The sequence below is a fragment of the Sminthopsis crassicaudata genome, chromosome 2, assembly GCF_048593235.1.
Source record: "Sminthopsis crassicaudata isolate SCR6 chromosome 2, ASM4859323v1, whole genome shotgun sequence".
Classification (NCBI taxonomy): Eukaryota; Metazoa; Chordata; class Mammalia; order Dasyuromorphia; family Dasyuridae; genus Sminthopsis; species Sminthopsis crassicaudata.
Window position 1 is genome coordinate 225,831,984 of NC_133618.1, and position 19,367 is coordinate 225,851,350.

General features: G+C 39.2%; 2 protein-coding genes across 4 annotated transcripts in view; one reads left to right on the forward strand and one right to left on the reverse strand.

Annotated features, from left to right (window-relative positions):
- ZNF512 (zinc finger protein 512) overlaps positions 1-10,196 on the reverse strand; it is a 143,132-nt gene extending 132,936 nt beyond the window's left edge. Inside the window, exon 1 of the mRNA XM_074288326.1 lies at positions 9,952-10,196. The gene's annotated coding sequence lies outside the window, so the exon portion shown is untranslated. The remainder of the gene's footprint in view (positions 1-9,951) is intronic.
- The window catches only part of IFT172 (intraflagellar transport 172), a 44,093-nt gene continuing 25,277 nt past the window's right edge, over positions 552-19,367 (forward strand). The window contains exons 1-14 of one of the 3 annotated variants that reach the window (XM_074288311.1): positions 552-706; positions 6,995-7,138; positions 7,362-7,474; positions 7,927-7,966; positions 8,225-8,290; positions 8,610-8,689; positions 9,080-9,167; positions 9,680-9,894; positions 10,402-10,525; positions 10,912-11,007; positions 14,971-15,132; positions 15,576-15,629; positions 15,897-16,000; positions 16,373-16,458. In XM_074288311.1, the coding sequence (XP_074144412.1) occupies positions 668-706; positions 6,995-7,138; positions 7,362-7,474; positions 7,927-7,966; positions 8,225-8,290; positions 8,610-8,689; positions 9,080-9,167; positions 9,680-9,894; positions 10,402-10,525; positions 10,912-11,007; positions 14,971-15,132; positions 15,576-15,629; positions 15,897-16,000; positions 16,373-16,458 (1,411 nt within the window). In that variant the 5' untranslated portion in view covers positions 552-667. Of the gene's footprint in view, positions 707-4,690; positions 4,857-6,757; positions 6,780-6,994; positions 7,139-7,361; positions 7,475-7,926; positions 7,967-8,224; positions 8,291-8,609; positions 8,690-9,079; positions 9,168-9,679; positions 9,895-10,401; positions 10,526-10,911; positions 11,008-14,970; positions 15,133-15,575; positions 15,630-15,896; positions 16,001-16,372; positions 16,459-19,367 lie in introns of those variants that run through there. The other 2 variants (XM_074288310.1, XM_074288312.1) reach the window with 2 other exon arrangements.

A 19,367-nucleotide genomic window follows, 5' to 3' on the forward strand; every position in this document is an offset into this window, starting at 1 on the left:
GAGCTCCCTTCCAGCTTTAGGTCCACTACATTAGGCCCTGAGCAAGGTCACACAGCGAACAAGTGGCAGGGTTGGGATTTGGATCCAGGTCCTCTAAATTTAAATCCAGTGCTCTTTTTTTTTTTTTTTTTTTTTTTTTTTATTGCAACCTAAACAGCTTCTATTCTATACTCTAAGGATCATTATCCTCTTCCTCCCACCTGTTCCCTCTAAGTGGCCCTGACCCTGTTAGAGATAGAGGCCTTTGAGGATGGCTTAGAGGAGAATTTGCAGATATCTTTAGCCTGGGCTCAGGAACTGATCCAAACTGGGAAGCTGGGTATGGTCCAGGGGATGAGAACATAGTCTACCCTAAGAGCAGTATCCCTTCTCCCCCTCCTTCCTTCTTTCTTTCTTCTTCTTCCCTCCCTCCTCTCCTTTTCTCCCCTTCTTCTTGAACCTCTTCTTCCTCCTCCCACTTCCCCTCCTTTGTCCACCCCTTCTCCCGCCTCCCTCCCCTCAGCTCTCCCAACTCGTTTGCGCTTGCGCCGTGGTCGCGCGCCGGGCAGGCGCTCTGGGCCTGCGTGAGCATCGCGAGGCTGAGTTAGCGGTGTGCGTGAGGGCCCGTTGCCGGGGTAACAGTGGGAGTTTGTTGCGGATAGTGCGGGAGCCTAAGTGGTGGGTCGCCATGCAATTGAAGCACTTGCGGACCCTCCTGAGCCCTCAGGTGAGCCGCCCCAGGCCCCTTCGGCCGCCCTCCGCCCCCTCTGACGTTGCGCAAGGCTCGGGGGCAGTGGGGCCCGGTGGGGGAGTACAGGGATCTCTGTGGGCCTTCCTCCCTCCCGGCGGCGGGTGGCCCCGGGCAGCGCCAGTCCTGGGGTGTGCCAAGGACACCGCAGCAAATACCACCGTAGCCCCCGAGAGCTGCATGGGAGGGGCCAACCCCGCCTTGACAGCCGTGGCCTGACTACGGTCCCGCAGGGAGTGGGCGGCAGAACTTGGACTTAGATTCCAGATCACCTGGGCCGCTTTCCGCTGCACCGTCAGTCAGCTTGTGGAATTGGATTCAGCTCCAAATGTGTGCTCCTGTGATAGCAGTAATCATAGCTAAGGTTTTAAGGTTTGCAAAGCGCTTTGCATACGTACACATATGTATTTATCACATAGTTTATAAGGTTAAAAAATCTTCATAGCCGATATTGTTGTCCCTCCCTTCCAAAGGAGAAAACAGAGAGTGAAAGTGATTAAAGGACACAACAGTGTCACAATCATCACTGCTGGCTAGTGACAGGCCTTCTGTACTTCTCACAAAGTATTCCACCAGCTGATCTCAGAAAGTTACTAAGTATCCAAAGGGAGATGAGCTGGGGAGGTCTGAGAGGGGACAGAGATAGCTACTTTCCAGTATAGGAAACCGATGGGGAGTGATAGTTGGAACGTGCGAAGGGGAGAAGATTAAGACTCGATGTCGGGATGCACTTACTAATTAGGACCATCCAAAAGCACAGGCCAGCTCAGAAGCTAGTTGGTGCCCCCTTTTTAGTTCCTTCTAACTCTGTGACTGTGAAGGCTGAGTCCGTTCAGCCTCTAATTTCAGCCTACCAAGAGCAAGAACTTGAGAATGATGGTGCACCGTAGTGTGACTGTGAGACTGGTTCTGGCTTAAGGCGGTTGCTGCGGGTAGTCTGAGTACATTTTTGGGAGTTGGGTGAGAGGAGAGGAGGAGGGCTTACAGCAAAAGAATCTAGGGAGTTAGGACTACAAAGGACGGTTCTCACTTCAGTGAAGAGAAATCCTCTGAGTAGGAGAGTGGAATACTTTAATGCTTCAGTGGTCTTGGGCACTCTCTTTGCTACAATCTACGTAGTAAAATGGTGATGTGGATAGAGTGATCTTAGGCTAGCATCAGAAAGGCTCTGCCCTTCTTGCTAGTGGGCTAGTGAGCAGGCCCACTTCCTCTCTCCAGACTTCAGTTTCTTCATCTGTAAAATGGGGAGAATATAGCACCTATCTCTCAGGGTGATTGTGAAAAAATCACATGAAATAATAATTGTAGGGGCAGCTGTGTGGTGTAGTGATAGAGCACCAGACATGAAGTCTGGAGGACCTGAGTTTAAATCTGATCTCAGACACTTAGAACACGTCTGTGTGACCCTGGGCAAGTCACTTAACCCCAATTGCCTCACAAAAAAAGGGATACTATTTGTAAAGTGCTTTGGCACAGTGCCTGACACATAGTAGGTACTATGCTAGCTATCATCGCTATCATCATCTTTGTATCTTTCCATAATGGATCGACCCAAAATGTCTGATGCTTTCTTTTGGTTCTTTTGATATTTAATGAAGCACACTTAATGTTGTTTATTTCTTAACTTTTATTCTTTCTATATAACTAGCCTACTTAGTTTTCCAATTCCAATTTTCCACATTCCATTGTGGTATCTTTTACACTACTCCTGGTGTATCTTAATTATTTCAAAGATTTGTGATTCCTTGGGTGTTCCCACAACCAAGATACATCATAATTCTTCTATAACTCAGTAGGTTGTCGTTGAGAATTGCTCTGACTAACCTATCAGTATAAGCCTCTCTGAATTTAGCAGGGCCAATCTTTAGAATCATAGAATTTGAGAGTTAGAAGAGACTTCAGCAACCTTGGAGTCCAACTCGTCTGCCAGAAGAATCCCACTGGAATATAGGTGACATATGTTTATGCAGCCTCTATGTAAAAACTCCAAGGAATTCCCGGTGACAGCTTCAACCCACGTTGGGATGGCTCTCATAAAGAACAAGATTTGCTCCCTTCAAACATAAATTGGTCTTTTGGCAACTTCCACCTGTTACTCCTGAACCTACCTTGTAGGACCAAATAGAAAAAAATCTAATATCTCTTTTGATTTGGCAGATTTTCAGATATTTACAGATATTGAAGACATTGTGTGCCCCCCCTTCTCAAAGCAAATCATGTCCAGTTCCTTTAACTGGACATTAATCCATCTGATTTTATGTTGTCTAATCCATCTCTTTCTATCTTGTCTACAAAAATAATATGAGAAATATAATCAAAAATTTTTGCAAAATTATAGGTAAACTATACCTGATGAATCTAAATTTGTGAGTATAGTAATCCTATCAAAAAGAAAAGTTATTTTAATATGAGCCCTTTTCTTTTTAAAAAATTCTTTTATAATAGCTTTCTATTTGTCCAAATGTAAAAATAGTTTTCAATATTCATCTTTGCAAAACATCGTATTCCAGTTTTTTCCTCTTTCTGCCCCAACTCCTAGATAGCAAGCAATCCACTATAGGTTTAACATGTGAAATTCTTCTAAACATATTTTCATATTTGTTATGCTGTGCAAGAAAAATCACATCAAATAGGAGGGAAAACATGAGAAAAAAAACAAAGCAAACAAACACCATCACCACCAAAAACAAATGAAAATACTTTGCTTAGCATCAGTTTTATGTAAGTCTTTTCAGACTTTTCTGAAATCAGCTTGCTCATCATTTCTTATAGAATAATATTATTCCATTACATTCATATAGTTCCAAGTTGCTCTCCAGAATGGTTGGATTATTTCATAACTCCACCAATATATTAGTCTCCCAATTTTCTCACATTCCCTCCAACATTTATCATGATCTTTTCCTGATATCTTAGCCAGTCTGAGAGGTATAAAGTGGTACCTCAGAGTTGTCTAATCAATAATTATTTAGAGCATTTTTTCATATGACTTGAAATGGCTTTAATGTCTTTGTTTGAAAATTGTAAGCCTTTCTCTTGATGAAGCCTTGCATCTGACTTTTTATTCACTGCTTTCTTATCTTCACTTTTTCTTTAATGATCCATTATAGAATTTCCCCAGAAATCAAAACCAAGCTCATAGGCTACAGTTTACATACTCTTCAGTCATTCAAGTAGTTAAAAAGCATATATTAAAGGCTTATTAATTGTAAAAGCAATGTGCCAATTTCTGGGAATACACATTCAAAAACATGATTCCTGTCCTCAAGGACCTAACATTCTCATGGGAAAAACAGAATGCATATAACTAAGTAATAAAAGATATAAACAGACTAAATTGATGTAATATCAGAAGGAATGTCCTTGGGAGGGGAAGAGAGGGGGTTGATGAATGTGCTAGACGTGGCCTTCTGAAGAAAATGGGATTTAGGATGGGATGAATCTTGAGGGAAGCCAAGGAAGTCAGAAGACTATGGTAAGGAAGGGAGAGTGTTTCAAGTACGAGAGATAACCAATGAAAAGACAAAGTTGGGATCCAGAGTGTTGTGTGTGAGGAATAAATAGTAGCAAACAGGATTTGATATTTGATCCTAAGACAATAGGGAACCACTGGAGTTTATTGAATAGGAGCAGTGACATGGTCAGATCTGTGCTTTGTTTTTTTTTTTAATTGAAGTTTTTTTTTATTTTCAAAATATATTCAAGGAAAATTTTTCAACATTGATTGACCCTTTCTCCCTCTTCCTTTCACCTCCTCCGCTAGATGTAATCCAATATATGTTAAACATGGTAAAAAAAAAAAGTGTTCAATACAATATAGGTATATATATTTATCCCATTATCTTGCTGTATAAGAAAAATCAGGTCAAAAAGTTAAAAATGAGAAAGAAAATAAAATTCAAGCAAACCACAAAAAGAGTGAAAATGCTATGTTGAGATCCACCCTCAGTTCCCATGGTCCTCTCTCTGGGTGTAGATGGCTCTTTCCATTACAGGTCTACTGGAACTGGCCTGAATCATCTCATTGTTGAAAAGAGCCATGTCCATCAGAATTGATCATCATGTAATCTTCTTGTTGCCATATACAATGGTCTTCTGGTTCGGCTCATTTCACTTAGCATCAGTTCATGTAAGTCTCTCCAACCTCTCTGAAATCATCTTGCTGTTGATTTGCAAGCTGAATGGAGGATAGATTGAAATGGAGAGACATTAATAGGGAAATTAATGAAAAAGCTGTTTCACTATCTAAGAGAGAGAGATAATGAAGCCTGAACTAGGCTAGTGGCTGTGAATGGAAAAAAGGGAATATAGAGAAAGAGAGAGATTTTGATGGGAGAAATGAAAAGATTTGACAAGAGAATAGACATGCTAGCATTGAGGATGACACCAAAATTTGTGAACCCAGGGTGGCCAGGATGATAAGATCCCATGACAGTAATAGGAACATTAGGAAAAAGAGAAGGTTTTGGAGGAAAGTTCATTTGGTTTGAAGTACTTATTAATATATTGCTGTGTCCAAAAAGGTAAATCACTGATGCACAGCTAGAATTCAGGAGAAGTATTTGGGCTGGATATAGGTTACATTTGTGTAATTGAGCTTATGGGAGCAGATAAGATCACCTAATGAGATAACAGTATGGAGGAAGAAGAAATGGACTAGGACAAAGCCTTAGAGGAAATCTGCAGTAGTGGATATGTCTTGGAGAAAGATCCAGCTTAGAAGAATGAGAAGGAGCAGTCAAACAGATAAAAAGAAAACCAGGAGAAAGTCACAAAAATCTGGAGAGGAAGGAATCTCTAAAATCAGATGATGGATGGATTGCAGTGAGACCAAGAAGGATGAAGATTAAGAAAAGACCATTAGACTTGGCATTTCACTGGTATTGGCATTTCATGATCACTGGTAACTTTGAAGAGAAGTTTCAATTGAATAAGGAAATAGGAAGCCTGATTATAGAATTTAGAAGCAAGAGGGAGAAGAGAAAGTATATACAGTTTTCTTAACTGTCTATACTTTCTCTTCTCCCTCTTGCTTCTAAATTTCTTAAGAAATTTAGATAGAAAAGGAAGGAGAGAGATAGGATAATAACTAATATGGATGGTGCAATTGAGGGATTTTTTTTCCAAAGATGGGGGAGATATAGCCATGTTTCTAGCAGTCAGGAAAGAGATAGCAGATAGGGGAAGAATAAAAGGTATAGAAAGGGTGGGACAAGCTGTTGTAAGAGATGGGAAGGGTGCAGCTAGAGGTGTTGTCTTAGCAAGAAAAAGGTCATCTCTTCATGTGAAGTGGGAGACACGAAAGGAGGAGATAGCGGGATAAGATATTTAAGTGGTGTGAGATGAAAAAAAAAGGGACCTTCTCACTTTTTTTTCAGTGGAGGTCCTCAGCCAATGGGTGAGGGTAGGAAATGACTTGTTCTCAGCTCTTTCTGAGAACTAGAACAACTTCTCTGGTGCCTCTCTTATTTTTCATAATCTTTCAAGGATTATTGATAGAGATTCATCAATAACATCTGCCAATTCTTTGTAATTCATCTGAGACAAATCACTTGAATAAACTTAAAATGGTGACTTTCTAGCTTATTGAAGGGTACAGAGCTTGTACCCTTCTTCCATTGCTTTTGAGAACCTGGGATCATTTTGATATCCCATATGAAAGTTATCTCTGATAATAAGCTGTCATTTAACTTATTCTCTCCATTCTCCCTACCCCCATCAGCCTTTTTATTACCCTTTGATGGTAATAGGGTAAGTGCCCTGGACAACTCTGATATATTGAAGAGTATAAATATAAGAGGGTTTCCTACATCATTGAAATCATACATTTAATTTTTTAAAGGTGGGAGCAGCAATATGTGGACATAAGATTCCTGACAGAAATAATTTAAACATAAGACTGTAACGTGAAGATGAGAATGCCCTTATTATAAGAAAGGTATAAAAAGTCAATAGGTATTTGTCAAATACCTTCCCAGGTAAATGATGGGACTACAAATTCAGAAGTGAGATGATGCTTGTTCTCAGAAACATCATATTTTCCTGAGTGTAGGTATGTATATATGTATGTTTACATATATATATATGTATATATATTCACAAATAAAGATATAGAAAAATAAATAAAAAATTACTTGGTCCATCTTATATGCTCATGTTTCTTATTTTCTTACTGCTTTGTTTATATGCTTGAATACTATTTTTCTCAGTAAAAGCTTAAGTAAAATTTTCTTTCTAACTTTTAAAATTTACCTTTTCCTCCAAAAGGATGGTGCTGCAAAAGTGACTTGCATGGCTTGGTCCCAGAACAATGCCAAATTTGCTGTCTGTACAGTGGACCGTGTAGTTTTACTATATGATGAGCATGGGGAACGGAGAGATAAATTCTCCACCAAACCAGCTGACATGAAGGTGAAGAGACTACTCCTTCCTTGGCTTCTTACCTTTTCAGCATTTTCCCTACTCTTAAATCACAAGAAATAGCATATTACTGTCTTGTTCCATCCATTTACTCCCCTTTCCCCTTCCACATTGTCCTTAATTCCAGTACAACCATATAAACCTTTTTTTAAAAATTCTTTTTTTAAAAAATTCTTTCTCTTAATATATTTGCATTCCTTTGTCTCACCCTTAGTATGGTAGGAAGAGCTATGTGGTGAAGGGCATGGCTTTCTCTCCTGATTCCACTAAGATTGCCATAGGACAGACTGACAACATCATCTATGTATACAAGATTGGAGAAGATTGGTAAGACTAGTGAAAGTGGGTGACTGGGAAGAAATGAGGAATGAAAGGGAAATGATACCCTGGGAGAAGGGTTTAAAGATGAGATATTAATAGCTGCCCCAAATACAAATACATGTGATACCATGATATTGATGCTTCTGTCCCAGTGCTTTCCCAGTCCCATTCCTAGAAGAGTCAATGTCACATAAGCAAAGCAGTAATACTGTATCTCCGCTTAGTAATTGAGATATGGACAGTATCATTGAAACTTTGTATTGTTCACAAAGCCATGGCCACTTAGAATCCTACATTAGGCTTTGGCTTTTGCTCCCATGGAGCCTCTTTGGATAGAAATACAAATGGCATTATTCCTTGCTGCTCTGCATTCAAGGCTTCTCTTGAAATTTCTTCAAGATTTAATTTTAACAAATAGATTGCAATTTTGATATCTTCTTTTCCCTTTTTTGGAGCAGGGGTGACAAAAAAGTGATCTGCAACAAATTTATCCAGACGGTAAAGTACTATATTCTCTTAAAATTATTTTATTGGAATGTTCAAGTTTTTATCAGGATATCTAACCTTCCTTGGTTCTGATAACTGGGTGCTCTTTCCTTTACCAAATGGTAGTCTCACTTCTCATTCTTATAGGCTTTCTCTTTTTGAGTTTGGTTTGTGTCTTTCCATGCAAAAGACTAGGGTGGTGCTTATTTATTGGTACTGATCATTATAAGCAGTGCTAATTCCATAAAACTTTTTTTTTCTTCCTTATAGAGTGCTGTTACTTGTCTACAGTGGCCAGCAGAATACATTATTGTTTTTGGACTAGCTGAAGGGAAGGTAAAGGAAAGAAACATAAAAGAGATGGTCAACAGTGCCTCTTCTCCCTTAGGATCAGATCTATATGTAATATTAGTATTTATTTTATAAAAATAAAATGATTGACTTTTTTCACACCAAATTTATACCAAATTAAGGTGAAACTGAGAAGAGCTTTTATATTTAGTCCCAACACCCAAGTTTAATTTTACTGGAGCAGAATAAGGGGTTAAACTATTTTAGTCTTAGCTTTCTCTTAAGTCTTGAACTTGTGCAGTCTTTTTACTGCTTTCAGAGTCAAGTAAAGAAAAAATTCATCTGGCTTCTCTCTCTCTTTCAGGTCCGTTTAGCAAATACTAAAACCAATAAATCATCTACTATCTATGGGACAGATTCTTATGTTGTCTCACTAACATCAAAGTAAGTAAGGGGAGAGCGCTGCTGGGAGTGTGAGGAACATAAGGATATTGAAAGTTGGTGAATGGGTGACTTCGAAATGGGCTGTGTATGGGGGGGGGGAAGGAGTCACAGGTTGGAAAATGGCTTGACAGTAAAAAGACTTGATTGATGGGCTTTGGACTTAGAGTCAGGTAAACTTGGATTTGAGTTCCAGTTCTGACATTTATGAGCTGTAATCCCCAAGGCTATTTTCTTCTTTGTAGCTGGGGATAAAAATAATCTTAAAAGGTTGTTGAGTTCAAATGAGATAACAGACATAGAGCATTTTATAAACTTTAAAACTCTCTGTAAATGTCAATTATTTTGTTACTTTTATTTTCCCAATATCTATTTTTTCTGTTGACTGACCAGTGGCTCTGGGAAAGGAATTCTTTCTGGTCATGCTGATGGCACTATTGTCCGATATTTCTTTGATGATGAAGGCTCTGGTGAATCACAGGTTTGTATGATAAAGGATCCTTTGAAATAAAGCTGTTTAGAGGGTGAAAGTGAGGAGTGGCTTGGAACTTGGAGGAAGAAGAAGATCAGAAGACTTAGATGTTTGGATTTGGGAAGTCAAGAGAGCTAGAATCTTAGGGGAAGAGAGAGAGAGGGAGAATGCTAGGCTAAGAATTCCTAGGAGCAATAAGCAGTAGGATGAAGAACAAAGTTAAGAGTTTTTGAAGAATGGTGGCTTTGTTCTCGTGGTCTCACTCTCCCTCATACTAGTTATTGTATGTATTGAAGGTAATTATCTCATGGATACTTGTCAGTATATGTGTGGTCTTTCCATAGAAGATTTAATTTATATAAGTATATTCTTATGTTAAAGGAATAATTTCTATAAGGAGAATATAGTCAAAATAAGTGAGAAGAAAATGATAAAAAGAAGACATTAAAAAAAAAAAAAAAAAAAAAACACAACAAAAGTCAATGTCACCACTTGCCAGACTTCCTGCATTCCTGTTCTAGGGGAAATTGGTCAGTCATCCATGTCCACCCTATGCCTTGGCTTGGGCATCTAATAGCATTGTGGCTGCTGGTTGTGACCGAAGGATTGTGGCTTATGGAAAAGAAGGCCATGTATTGCAAACTTTTGATTATAGCCGTGACCCTCAGGAGCGTGAATTCACCACGGCTGCAGCCAGTCCTGGAGGCCAAGCCGTTGTACTGGGAAGTTATGACAGGTGAGATAGGAAAATAACAGAGACTTTGGGTGTCATCCTATAGTCTTGTTCTATAGCCTTTCTGTGCTTCCTTTTAGTCTCTTCTCATTCTTTCTTCCTTAATCTCCTTGACCTCAGGCTTCTTATTTTTCTCTTTTCCATATTTGTCTTTTTTTCATTCTTTTGTGTCTCTTAAGTACCTCCTTACTAAATGACTTTTTCCATCTTCCTTTTCTCCAGCCTTTACCCACTTTACCTCACCATATCTCTTCTTAGCCTCACTTTGCTGTCTACAGCTTCCCTATCACCCTTTTGTCACTTTCCTAAAATCACCTTGAAGTCTTTGTTCTCTCTCCCACTAAACTTCTCTACCCACTCTCTCTTCCTGACCCCTTTTCCTCACCAATGAAGGGAAGATATTTTTTCTCATCAGTATTGCATCTCTACTCTTTCTCTTCCCTTCATACTCTTCTGCTCAAGCCCCCATTCCTTCTATAAGCCATATGTCATATGTCCTTAAATCCCTAGGCTTCGGGTGCTGAACTGGAGCCCTCGACGAAGCATCTGGGAGGAGGCAAAACCCAAAGAAATTGCCAACCTGTACACTGTCACTGCCTTAGCCTGGAAACGGGATGGTTCCCGACTTTGTGCAGTATGTTTACCTAGAACCAGCCCCTTCCTGACAAAATCTTTTCCCTTTTCTTGGAAAATTCTCTTTCCCTAAGGATGTTTACCTAATGCCACTAGCAACTTTACCTTCTTTTGACCCCATTCTACCAATCTAGGAACTGGAAATAGGGAGGAGAAATTAAATCATCTCGGTTTAGCAGTCACTAGGAAGTTGCAAAGAGATGTATATAAAGGGCTAGTGTTTCACTGATGTCTCACCAATTTGTCATGCCCTGCTTCTGACATCTTTTGCCGTTATAATGCTTACCACCCACTCTTTTCCATGTATTCTCTTGTGTCCTCAGATACTTCTCTCTGGTTAATCATTCTGCCTCAACACTTTCTAGTGGCTGCTATCTTTTCTCACAGGGTACTTTGTGTGGTGGAGTAGAACAATTTGATTGCTGCCTCCGAAGAAGTATTTATAAGAACAAGTTTGAGTTGACATATGTAGGACCCAGCCAGGTAAGTAGGACATGTTCCACCCATCTAGACTTTGTCATGAGTCACCCAGCTTTGTACTATTTCCTTCCCCCGCCCCAGGGTATATCACTATTATATCCAAGGATAACTATTTTTATCACACTGCAGGCAGAGCTTCAATGGAGAGCAGGTCACATTAGGGTAGTTCTCTTCCTTCAAGCCACAACCCTTCTTTCTTTTTAGAGAAGAGACTGGCAGACATCAGATCTTTTAAACTGGGCTCTAGAGACTATTCTCAGTTTTTTTCTAGTCTGAAATTGTCTTGATTTTGAACTATCTTAGGGAAGAAGAATAACTCATGCTTACATACTAATTTAAGGTTTATAAGCATTTTTTTCACAATTCTGTAAGCAAATATCATCCCCTTATTAAGATGAGGCCCAGACTTAGATGAAGTGCCCATGGTTACAATGCTGGGATTCAGATGTAGGTCCCCACACCAAATCCATTCCATGTTACAATGGTGTGTGCTACTTTTTAAAAATCTTTTTTTGGTACTAGACTTGTGATTTCATTAGTATAGGGAACTTCTGGTACAGAAATTCTTTCTCCCAATGCAGATAGGTACCTATTGTGTCACTTACAGAGTTAGACAGTTGCTGGGGCACTAAGAAATTAAGATACTTGCCCAGGGCTACACAGCCAGTATGTGTCAAAAGCAAGGTTTGAACTTAGGACTTGTATACTCCAAGGCCAGTTAGCTATTAATTACACTATATTGCTTTTTAAATCTTAATTTTTATTGGTATATTTCTTTTACTAATAGTTGATTTATAAGTATCTAGCATTTATATAGTACTTTAAGATTTTATAAAGTATTTCATAAATATTAATTATCTCATTTTTTCTTCATAACAATTCTGAAATGAAATCTGTACTAAGATTCACATTTATTCCCTTGTGGGTAGAGAGTTATAGGGAATGGGGATTGGGGAGCAACACATTACTTTCCTATGCTATGCCTCCAGACTATTTGATTCTAGTCATGGCCAATCAGGTAGGCCAAAAGAGGCCAAAGATCAGAAGTGCAAAGGGCCAAGAAAGGCATGGAGGCTCTGAGCCCAAAGAAAGGGTAGTGTATGCTCCATGCTCTCAGTCCTTCAATAGCCCCAGGGTAAGAGAGCTTCGGCCTAGACCTTGGCAGAAATTCAAGGTCTTGTTCTTTCCCCACTTTCAACCCCTCAGGCTGGTCCATTCCCTAGAGAGGGCCCTCCCATTACTAGCCCTTTGCTTTCTCTAGCTCTTAAAGTCCCTGAAGGTCAGATGGACCAGAGCTAGAGACTGATTTTGGTTTAAAGGCTAATGTCTAACCTTGAATGAGAGTAATATCTTATTTCTTGAGCTCTGGGACATATCTGTGACCCAAGGGTAGCTGGCTAGAGCTAGGCTCAGTTCCTTCAGCTGGTCCAGGACAAGATAGAACCTCAAGACTCTTAATCCTTCAGGGGATACCAAAGAAGTAAAGGCAGGCTTTGATTCTCTGAGAGGGGTGGCAGGGAAGGTACTCTTTCTCATAGTAGTCAGTAGGGCTGAAAGAGTACCAGAGTCCAAGACTAGGCAGAAGCACCAGACTTTTAGTCCCTTCCCCCTAGGGACAAGTAGATAACCAAGCAGGTAAGCCTTGAGCCCAAGGAGAGTTACAGGTTCCATGCTCTGTGCCACCTCCTCAGCAGCCTCTGGTCTGTCAGCTGTTTCCAAATATATACCTTCTCCCTTCCTTATTCAGTGAAGCATCCCTGATAACAAAAATTTAGAGCAAAAAGATTCAGCAAATCAACCTACATATCAATCTTGTCTGACAGTATATGGAATATTCCATATTCAAAGTCCTTCACCTATGCAAAGAAAGGAGAGGAGTGAATTTGCTCAACTTTTCTGCAATCAAGCATTTAGTTTAGTTTAATTTATTAATTTATGTTGTTATAGCCATTGTGTATATCATTTTTCTGGTTCTATCTATATATTCTGTATCAGTTCACAGAAATCTCCACATATTTCTCAAAACTCTTCATAATCTCCATTTATTATGGCACAGTAACATTCCATTTCATTCTTGGACCACATTTTGTTTAGATATTCCCCAAGTAGTAAGCATTTTGTTTCCAGGTTAAGTTTTTTCCTAACCTGTGATTTAATTGCTATAGGGCTCTCCATTGTGTAACAGACTTCTTCTGTGAAAGCAGTTGTATGCTTGAACAACTGATACCACTGTTAGCAAAAGGATTATTTGTGGTATCTAGAGGTCAGGTCATTTGACTAGTATCCTTCAGTCATCATATGGAAGAGATTTACCTGATTGTGGAGCCAGCTTTCTGTCCATTATGCTATATTTCCTGTCTAACCAGTTATTTCCTACTACAGAAATTGGAGATAATCAAGAAGCAAGGCACCTGAATTAAGAGGGATCAGAAAAAGTTTTCCTGTAGAAGGGGTGGTTTTTATCTGGGACTTGAAGGAAACCAGGGAAATCACAGAAATAAGAGTTGAAGGAAAATGTTTCAAGCATAGGAGACCAGAGTTGAGGAATGGAATGTCTTGTTCCAGAAACAGCAAGGAAGTCTACTACTGGATCAGAGAGTATGCGAAGGAGTGCAAGAAGACTAGAAAAATGAATGTGGGCAAGTTATGTAGAGGTTTAAGTGCCAAACAGGATTTTTATTTGATCCTAGAGGTGATAGGGAGCCACTGGGATTTAATGAGTAGGGGGAGTGACATGTGCAGACCTGTGATTTAGAAAAATCACTTTGACAACTGAGTGGAAGATGGGTTGAAGCAGAGAGAGAGAGAAACTTGTGGCAGCAGCCTATTGCAGCAGTTTAGGCACAAGATGATGATGGCCTGAACCAAAGTGGTAACTGTGTTAGAGAAGGGGACATATGTGAGAGAAGTTACAAAGATAAAATTGACATATTTTGGCAACAGATTGAAGTGGGGGATTCAAGAGAGTAAGGGGTTGAGTACAACACCAAGGTTGGGAACACAGGTGACTTGAAGAATGGGTGGTGCCCTCAACATAAAAAGGAAATTTGGAAAGCATTGAGATTTTAAGGGAAAAATAATGAATTCTGTTTTGGATATGTTGGATTTAAGATGTCTTTGGGAAATCTAGTTAAGGATATCTAATAGCTGTTGGAGATATGAGGCTAGAGGTCAGCAGGAAGGTTAGAACTGATTAAACAGATTTGAGAATTATCAGCACAGAAATAATTATTGACTCCATAAGAACGGATAAGCTCACCAAGTATAGAAGCAGTGTAGAGGGCTAAAAGAAGAGAGTACTATGGACAACGCACTGTTAGTGGATATGACCTGTATGAAGATCTAGCAAAAGAGTCAGGCAGGAAGAGAACCAGGAAAGGGTGGGGTACCAAAAACCTTAGAAAAGAACATCGAGGAGGAGTGATCAACAGTACCAAAAAATGCATAGAGTTTAAGAAGGAATAGGATCAAGAAAAGGCCTTTAAATTTGGCAGTTAAGAAATTGTTAGTAACTTTGGAGAGCAGTTTTGGCTAAATGATGTTTGGAAGCCAGATTGTAGAGACTTGAAAAGAAGTTAATGTTTATGCAAGTTATGTTGAGCCATCAGCCTTTTGCTCCATTCACATTCTCCTCTACTCATTTTATTCCCAATTCCCCATTAAATCAGTACTAGCTCTGAACCTGTGCTTATGCAAAATCCAGAATGGGTAAGAAGATGCTTAGGGCTCAGGATGATGACTCCTCTTCTAGGATGAAATTGTGGTGTAATGGGAAGTGTACTGATCTAATACGACGGATAAAAAACCTGGGCTTAAATCCCAGTTCTGTTACTTAATACCTGTGTGATCTCACTTTACCCTATGGCCCCATCCATAAAATGAAGTAATTAAACTAGATAATCTCTAAGGCTTCTTTAGCTTTTAATATTCTATATAGTAGTTCTCTATGCTTTGCCTTCTACCCAGGTGATTGTGAAGAATCTTTCATCAGGCACTCGTGTGGTCCTCAAATCCCATTATGGGTATGAAGTAGAGGAAGTGAAGATTTTGGGCAAGGAGAGATATCTGGTGGCCCATACCTCAGACACCCTGCTGCTGGGAGATCTGAACACCAATCGACTCAGTGAGGTAGGGACCAAGGATGTAAGAGTTGTGGGGCTATTTTGGATGGGTAATAAGAATATATTCTTCCCAATGTTGGAGGAATAGGAGGTAGAAAAATTTTTTTAGATATCCTAGACATTTTGATTGTAGGTGATCTGGTTTTAATCATTTCAGTGTTAAAAGTCTGGCACAGGGACCCAGAAGGCTTCAGGAGTTTTGGTCAGAGAGATCTCTTAAAAGTAGGATATTGTTCCTGTATTTGGACTCCTTAGAGATATGGTAGGGAAGAGAGGGAAATCAAGAGAACCAGGACAAGATCTGCCACTAGGGCTTCACTGTGTAATAATGTCCAGTATCGGTCTCCTTTTGGCTCTCTTCTATTATTTTTTCCTTCACCTCTTTATCTCTCCCCCCCCCAAGCCTCTTGGATTCATGTCTTAATTAGTCTTTATTTTTTCCTATTGCAGGTGGCTTGGCAGGGATCTGGTGGCAATGAGAAGTATTTCTTTGAAAATGAGAATGTGAGTGGAGCTGAATTCATGGAGCCCCTGGCTCACCAAGCCCTTGACTATCTCAGTCTTTTCTAGTCCTTTACGTCCTAGTGGAGAGATGTGGCAGTGAATAGAGAAAATAATGGTGGGAGAGAGAACTGAATAAGTAGAGTGGGAAAACAAAGAGAAAGTTGTGAACTTCTCAGTTTGAGAATTGGTGTTCTAATGCTGCACTCAACAACTTTTTTCTTTCTGAAATTAAATCTTGGTTAATATGTTAGTGTCACTTTTCTCCAGGTCTGCATGATCTTTAATGCTGGGGAACTGACTCTGGTGGAATATGGGAATAATGACATTCTGGGTTCTGTACGCACTGAGTTCATGAATCCCCATCTCATCAGGTAAGATCCAGAGATCCCCACCTTGTCAGGGATGATTTTCACTCTGACTTGGAACTGCCATCCATTCAAATTAGACCAACACCCAGAAATACTCCCCTTTAAAAGACAGATAGAAAGCATTTGGGGTTTTGGTTAAAGAACTGACTTTGGAGTGAGAGAACCTTAGTTTAAGTTCTTCTAACACATCCTAACACAAGTTATTTAACCTTTCATTGTCCTAGGCAACTACATTTGATTGTATGTTGCTAAAAAGGTATCAGTCTTCATTGTAAAAGGAATGCTCACTTGGCTCCCTACCCCACTGAAATCATAATAGCAAAAAAGAATGCCAAAAACCTAAACAGTGTTGTACTCTTATCATGTTTCTTAAAGTGTCCGTATCAATGAGAGACGTCAGCGTGGAATGGAAGAGAACAAGAAGCTGGCTTATCTCATAGACATTAAGACCATTGCAATCGGTAAGAGCATTCCACATTTCAAATAAACATATATGCACCTACATTGTATTTAACTGCTCAGGACCCCAATATACTTATCTGTAAAATGGGGATAATATTTTGCATTATCTATCTTGTAAACCTTAAAAATCTACACACTTAAATCAATATGAATTATTCTTATTATCATAGTCTGTTCTAATGTAATGTTTACTTACACACATTTGTATCTCAGGCATCATGATATAATGGATAAAGAAGCAGTCTCAAAGTTAGGAAGATTTGGGTATAAAAAGAAGGATTCTTCATTAATTTTTAGTTCCTTTGTCACTCAGTCATTTATTAGTCTTTAGGCTAAAGTCAGGAACTAATGATCTATAAGGAGAAGTATGTGATTGGGAGTCTATTGAGGGAGACAACAACCCTCAAAAGCTCTTTGCTAGCTAACTTGTCAGACCTAAATGCCATGGCCTTCCTGATCACCTCCAAACCCTGATTGATCACAACACTCATGCTCCATATTATTATCTTTGTAGTTATCTTTTTTTTTCCCCTTGAGGCTGGGGTTAAGTGACTTGCCCAGGGTCACATAGCTAGGAAGTGTTAAGTATCTGAGACTAGATTTGAACTCAGGTCCTCCTGAATTCAAGGCTGGTGCTCTATCCACTGTGCCACCTAGCTGCCCCCTTTATAGTTATCTTATATTTATATATTTATCTTTAGCTAAGATTTCATAGAATCACAGAGTTTTGGAGTCGGAAGGGACCTCTAATCTAACCTATATTTCCCTCCACAACATACCTGAGAGATGCTCCTCTGGCTTTTGCCTGAGGATCTCAAATGAAGGGGAACCCACCACCTCCTAAGACAGTCTATTTCACTGTGGGGTAGATCTAATTTTGAATGATCTTTAGCGCTGGATGAGCTTTTTATAAATCATTTTTTCCACATCTCTAATTTCACATACTGAAACTCTGAGGGGTTTGAATGCAGTAAGAGTGACAAAAGCTGATTGTATATATGAGGACTAAGGAACCAGTACTAAATTCATTTTGGGGAAAAAGGACCACGGAATCCTTACAAATGGATATGTAGGGAAATGGTAAAAAATAAAGGAATGTTATGTAAGAGAATGCATTAGGTCTAGATAGGTCCCTAGTTTTTTTTCTTTCTTTTTTTTTTTTTTTTTTTTTTTTTTTTTTTTGACAAGAGTTAGTTTAGACCATTATTTCTACTGTTTCTCTTATTGTATGACAGCACATCTCTGTCCCTGGATGAGATTATCAGACATGAGTATATTAGCTGCACTAAAGCAAAAATATCTCATGTTTTACTATAAAATTTATAAAGTGCTTTCTCCATAACAACCCCATGAGGGATCCATATAAGTCTTACTATGCTCAGCTTAGAAAGGAAGAGACTAAAGGCTATAGAGACCAAGTGCTTTGCCAGTGATTATACAACTCATAAGTGGTCCCACTCAGTTTTTCTTTTTCTCCTGTTTTCCCCCTTCTTTCCTACATCTATGTATGTTATTCCCTGAATCCTGAATATCCATTTAGTAACAATATAATTAAGCTTATTGATCAAGCTAATCTTTCATATTAACATAAACTTGAACATTTCATTTATAAATTATATATCAATGAGGGAAACATTAAGTTGAGATTAGGTTCCTGAGGTTTCTATTAGATTTGTCTCAATGAGGTCTTTCAGCATTTTCTTTCTTTCTTTCTTTCCTTTATTCCTCCCTCTTTCTCTCCCTCTTTCACTCTCTTCCTCCATCTTACATTTTCTTCCTCCCTCCTTCCCTCCCTCCCTTCCTTCCTTTCTTCCTTCCCTTCCCTTTTTTTGGGGAGGAAGGGGGAACAGTACAGTATATACAGATAATCAGGGTTAAGTGACTTGCCCACACAGCTAATACATTGAACTCAGGTCCTCTTGACTCCAGGACCAGTGCTCTATCTACTGCACCACTTATCTGGCTCTTTCAGCACGTTTGAAGTCATGGTCATACTATAACTTGTCTGGGGTGTGTTCAGGCTGGGTGAACTCTATTGAGTACTTCCTGGTTTAACTTTGTTTGATTTAGAGTTTTGAATGAGGCCAGGTGTACAAGATTTTTCCCTTCCCTTAAACCTTGATTATGGAAATGCAAATTCAAACAACTGAGGTACTACCTCATACCTCTCAAATTGGCCAAGGAAAAGATAAATGTTGGAGGGGATTTGGGAAAACTGGTACACTAATGCATTGTTGATGAAGTTGGGAAATGATCCAGCCATTCTGGAAAGCAATTTGGAAATATGCCAAAGGGCTCTAAAGCTGTGCGATGTCTCTACTGGGTTTGTATCCCAGAGAGATCATAAAAGAGGTAAAAGGACCACATCTGCAAAAAAATGTTTGTGGCAGCTCTTTTTGTAGTGGCAAGGAATTGGTAATTGAGTGGAAACCCTTCAGTTGAGGAATGGCTGAATAAATTATTGTATATGAATGTAATGGAATATTATTGTTCTCTAAGAAATGATAAGCAGGCTGACTTCAGAAAAGCCTAGAAAGACAGAAGTCTTCATGGAAATGAACTGATACTGAGTGAAGTGAGCAGAACCAAGAGAGCATTGTACACAGTAACAAGAAGATAATGTGATGATCAATATATGATAGGCTTCTCAGCAAGAGTGATCCAAGACAATTCCATTAGACTTAGGGTGGAAAATGCCATCTGCATACAGAGAGAGAACTATGGACACTGAATGTGAATCAAAGTATAATATTTTCACCTTTTTGTTTTTGGCTTTTTCTTATTTTTTTCACTTCTGATCTTATTTTTCTTATACAACATCACAAACATGGAAATATATTTTAAAGGACTGTACATATATATTAGATTGCTTGCTGTCATGGGAAGGAGAAAGGAAAGGAGAGAAGGA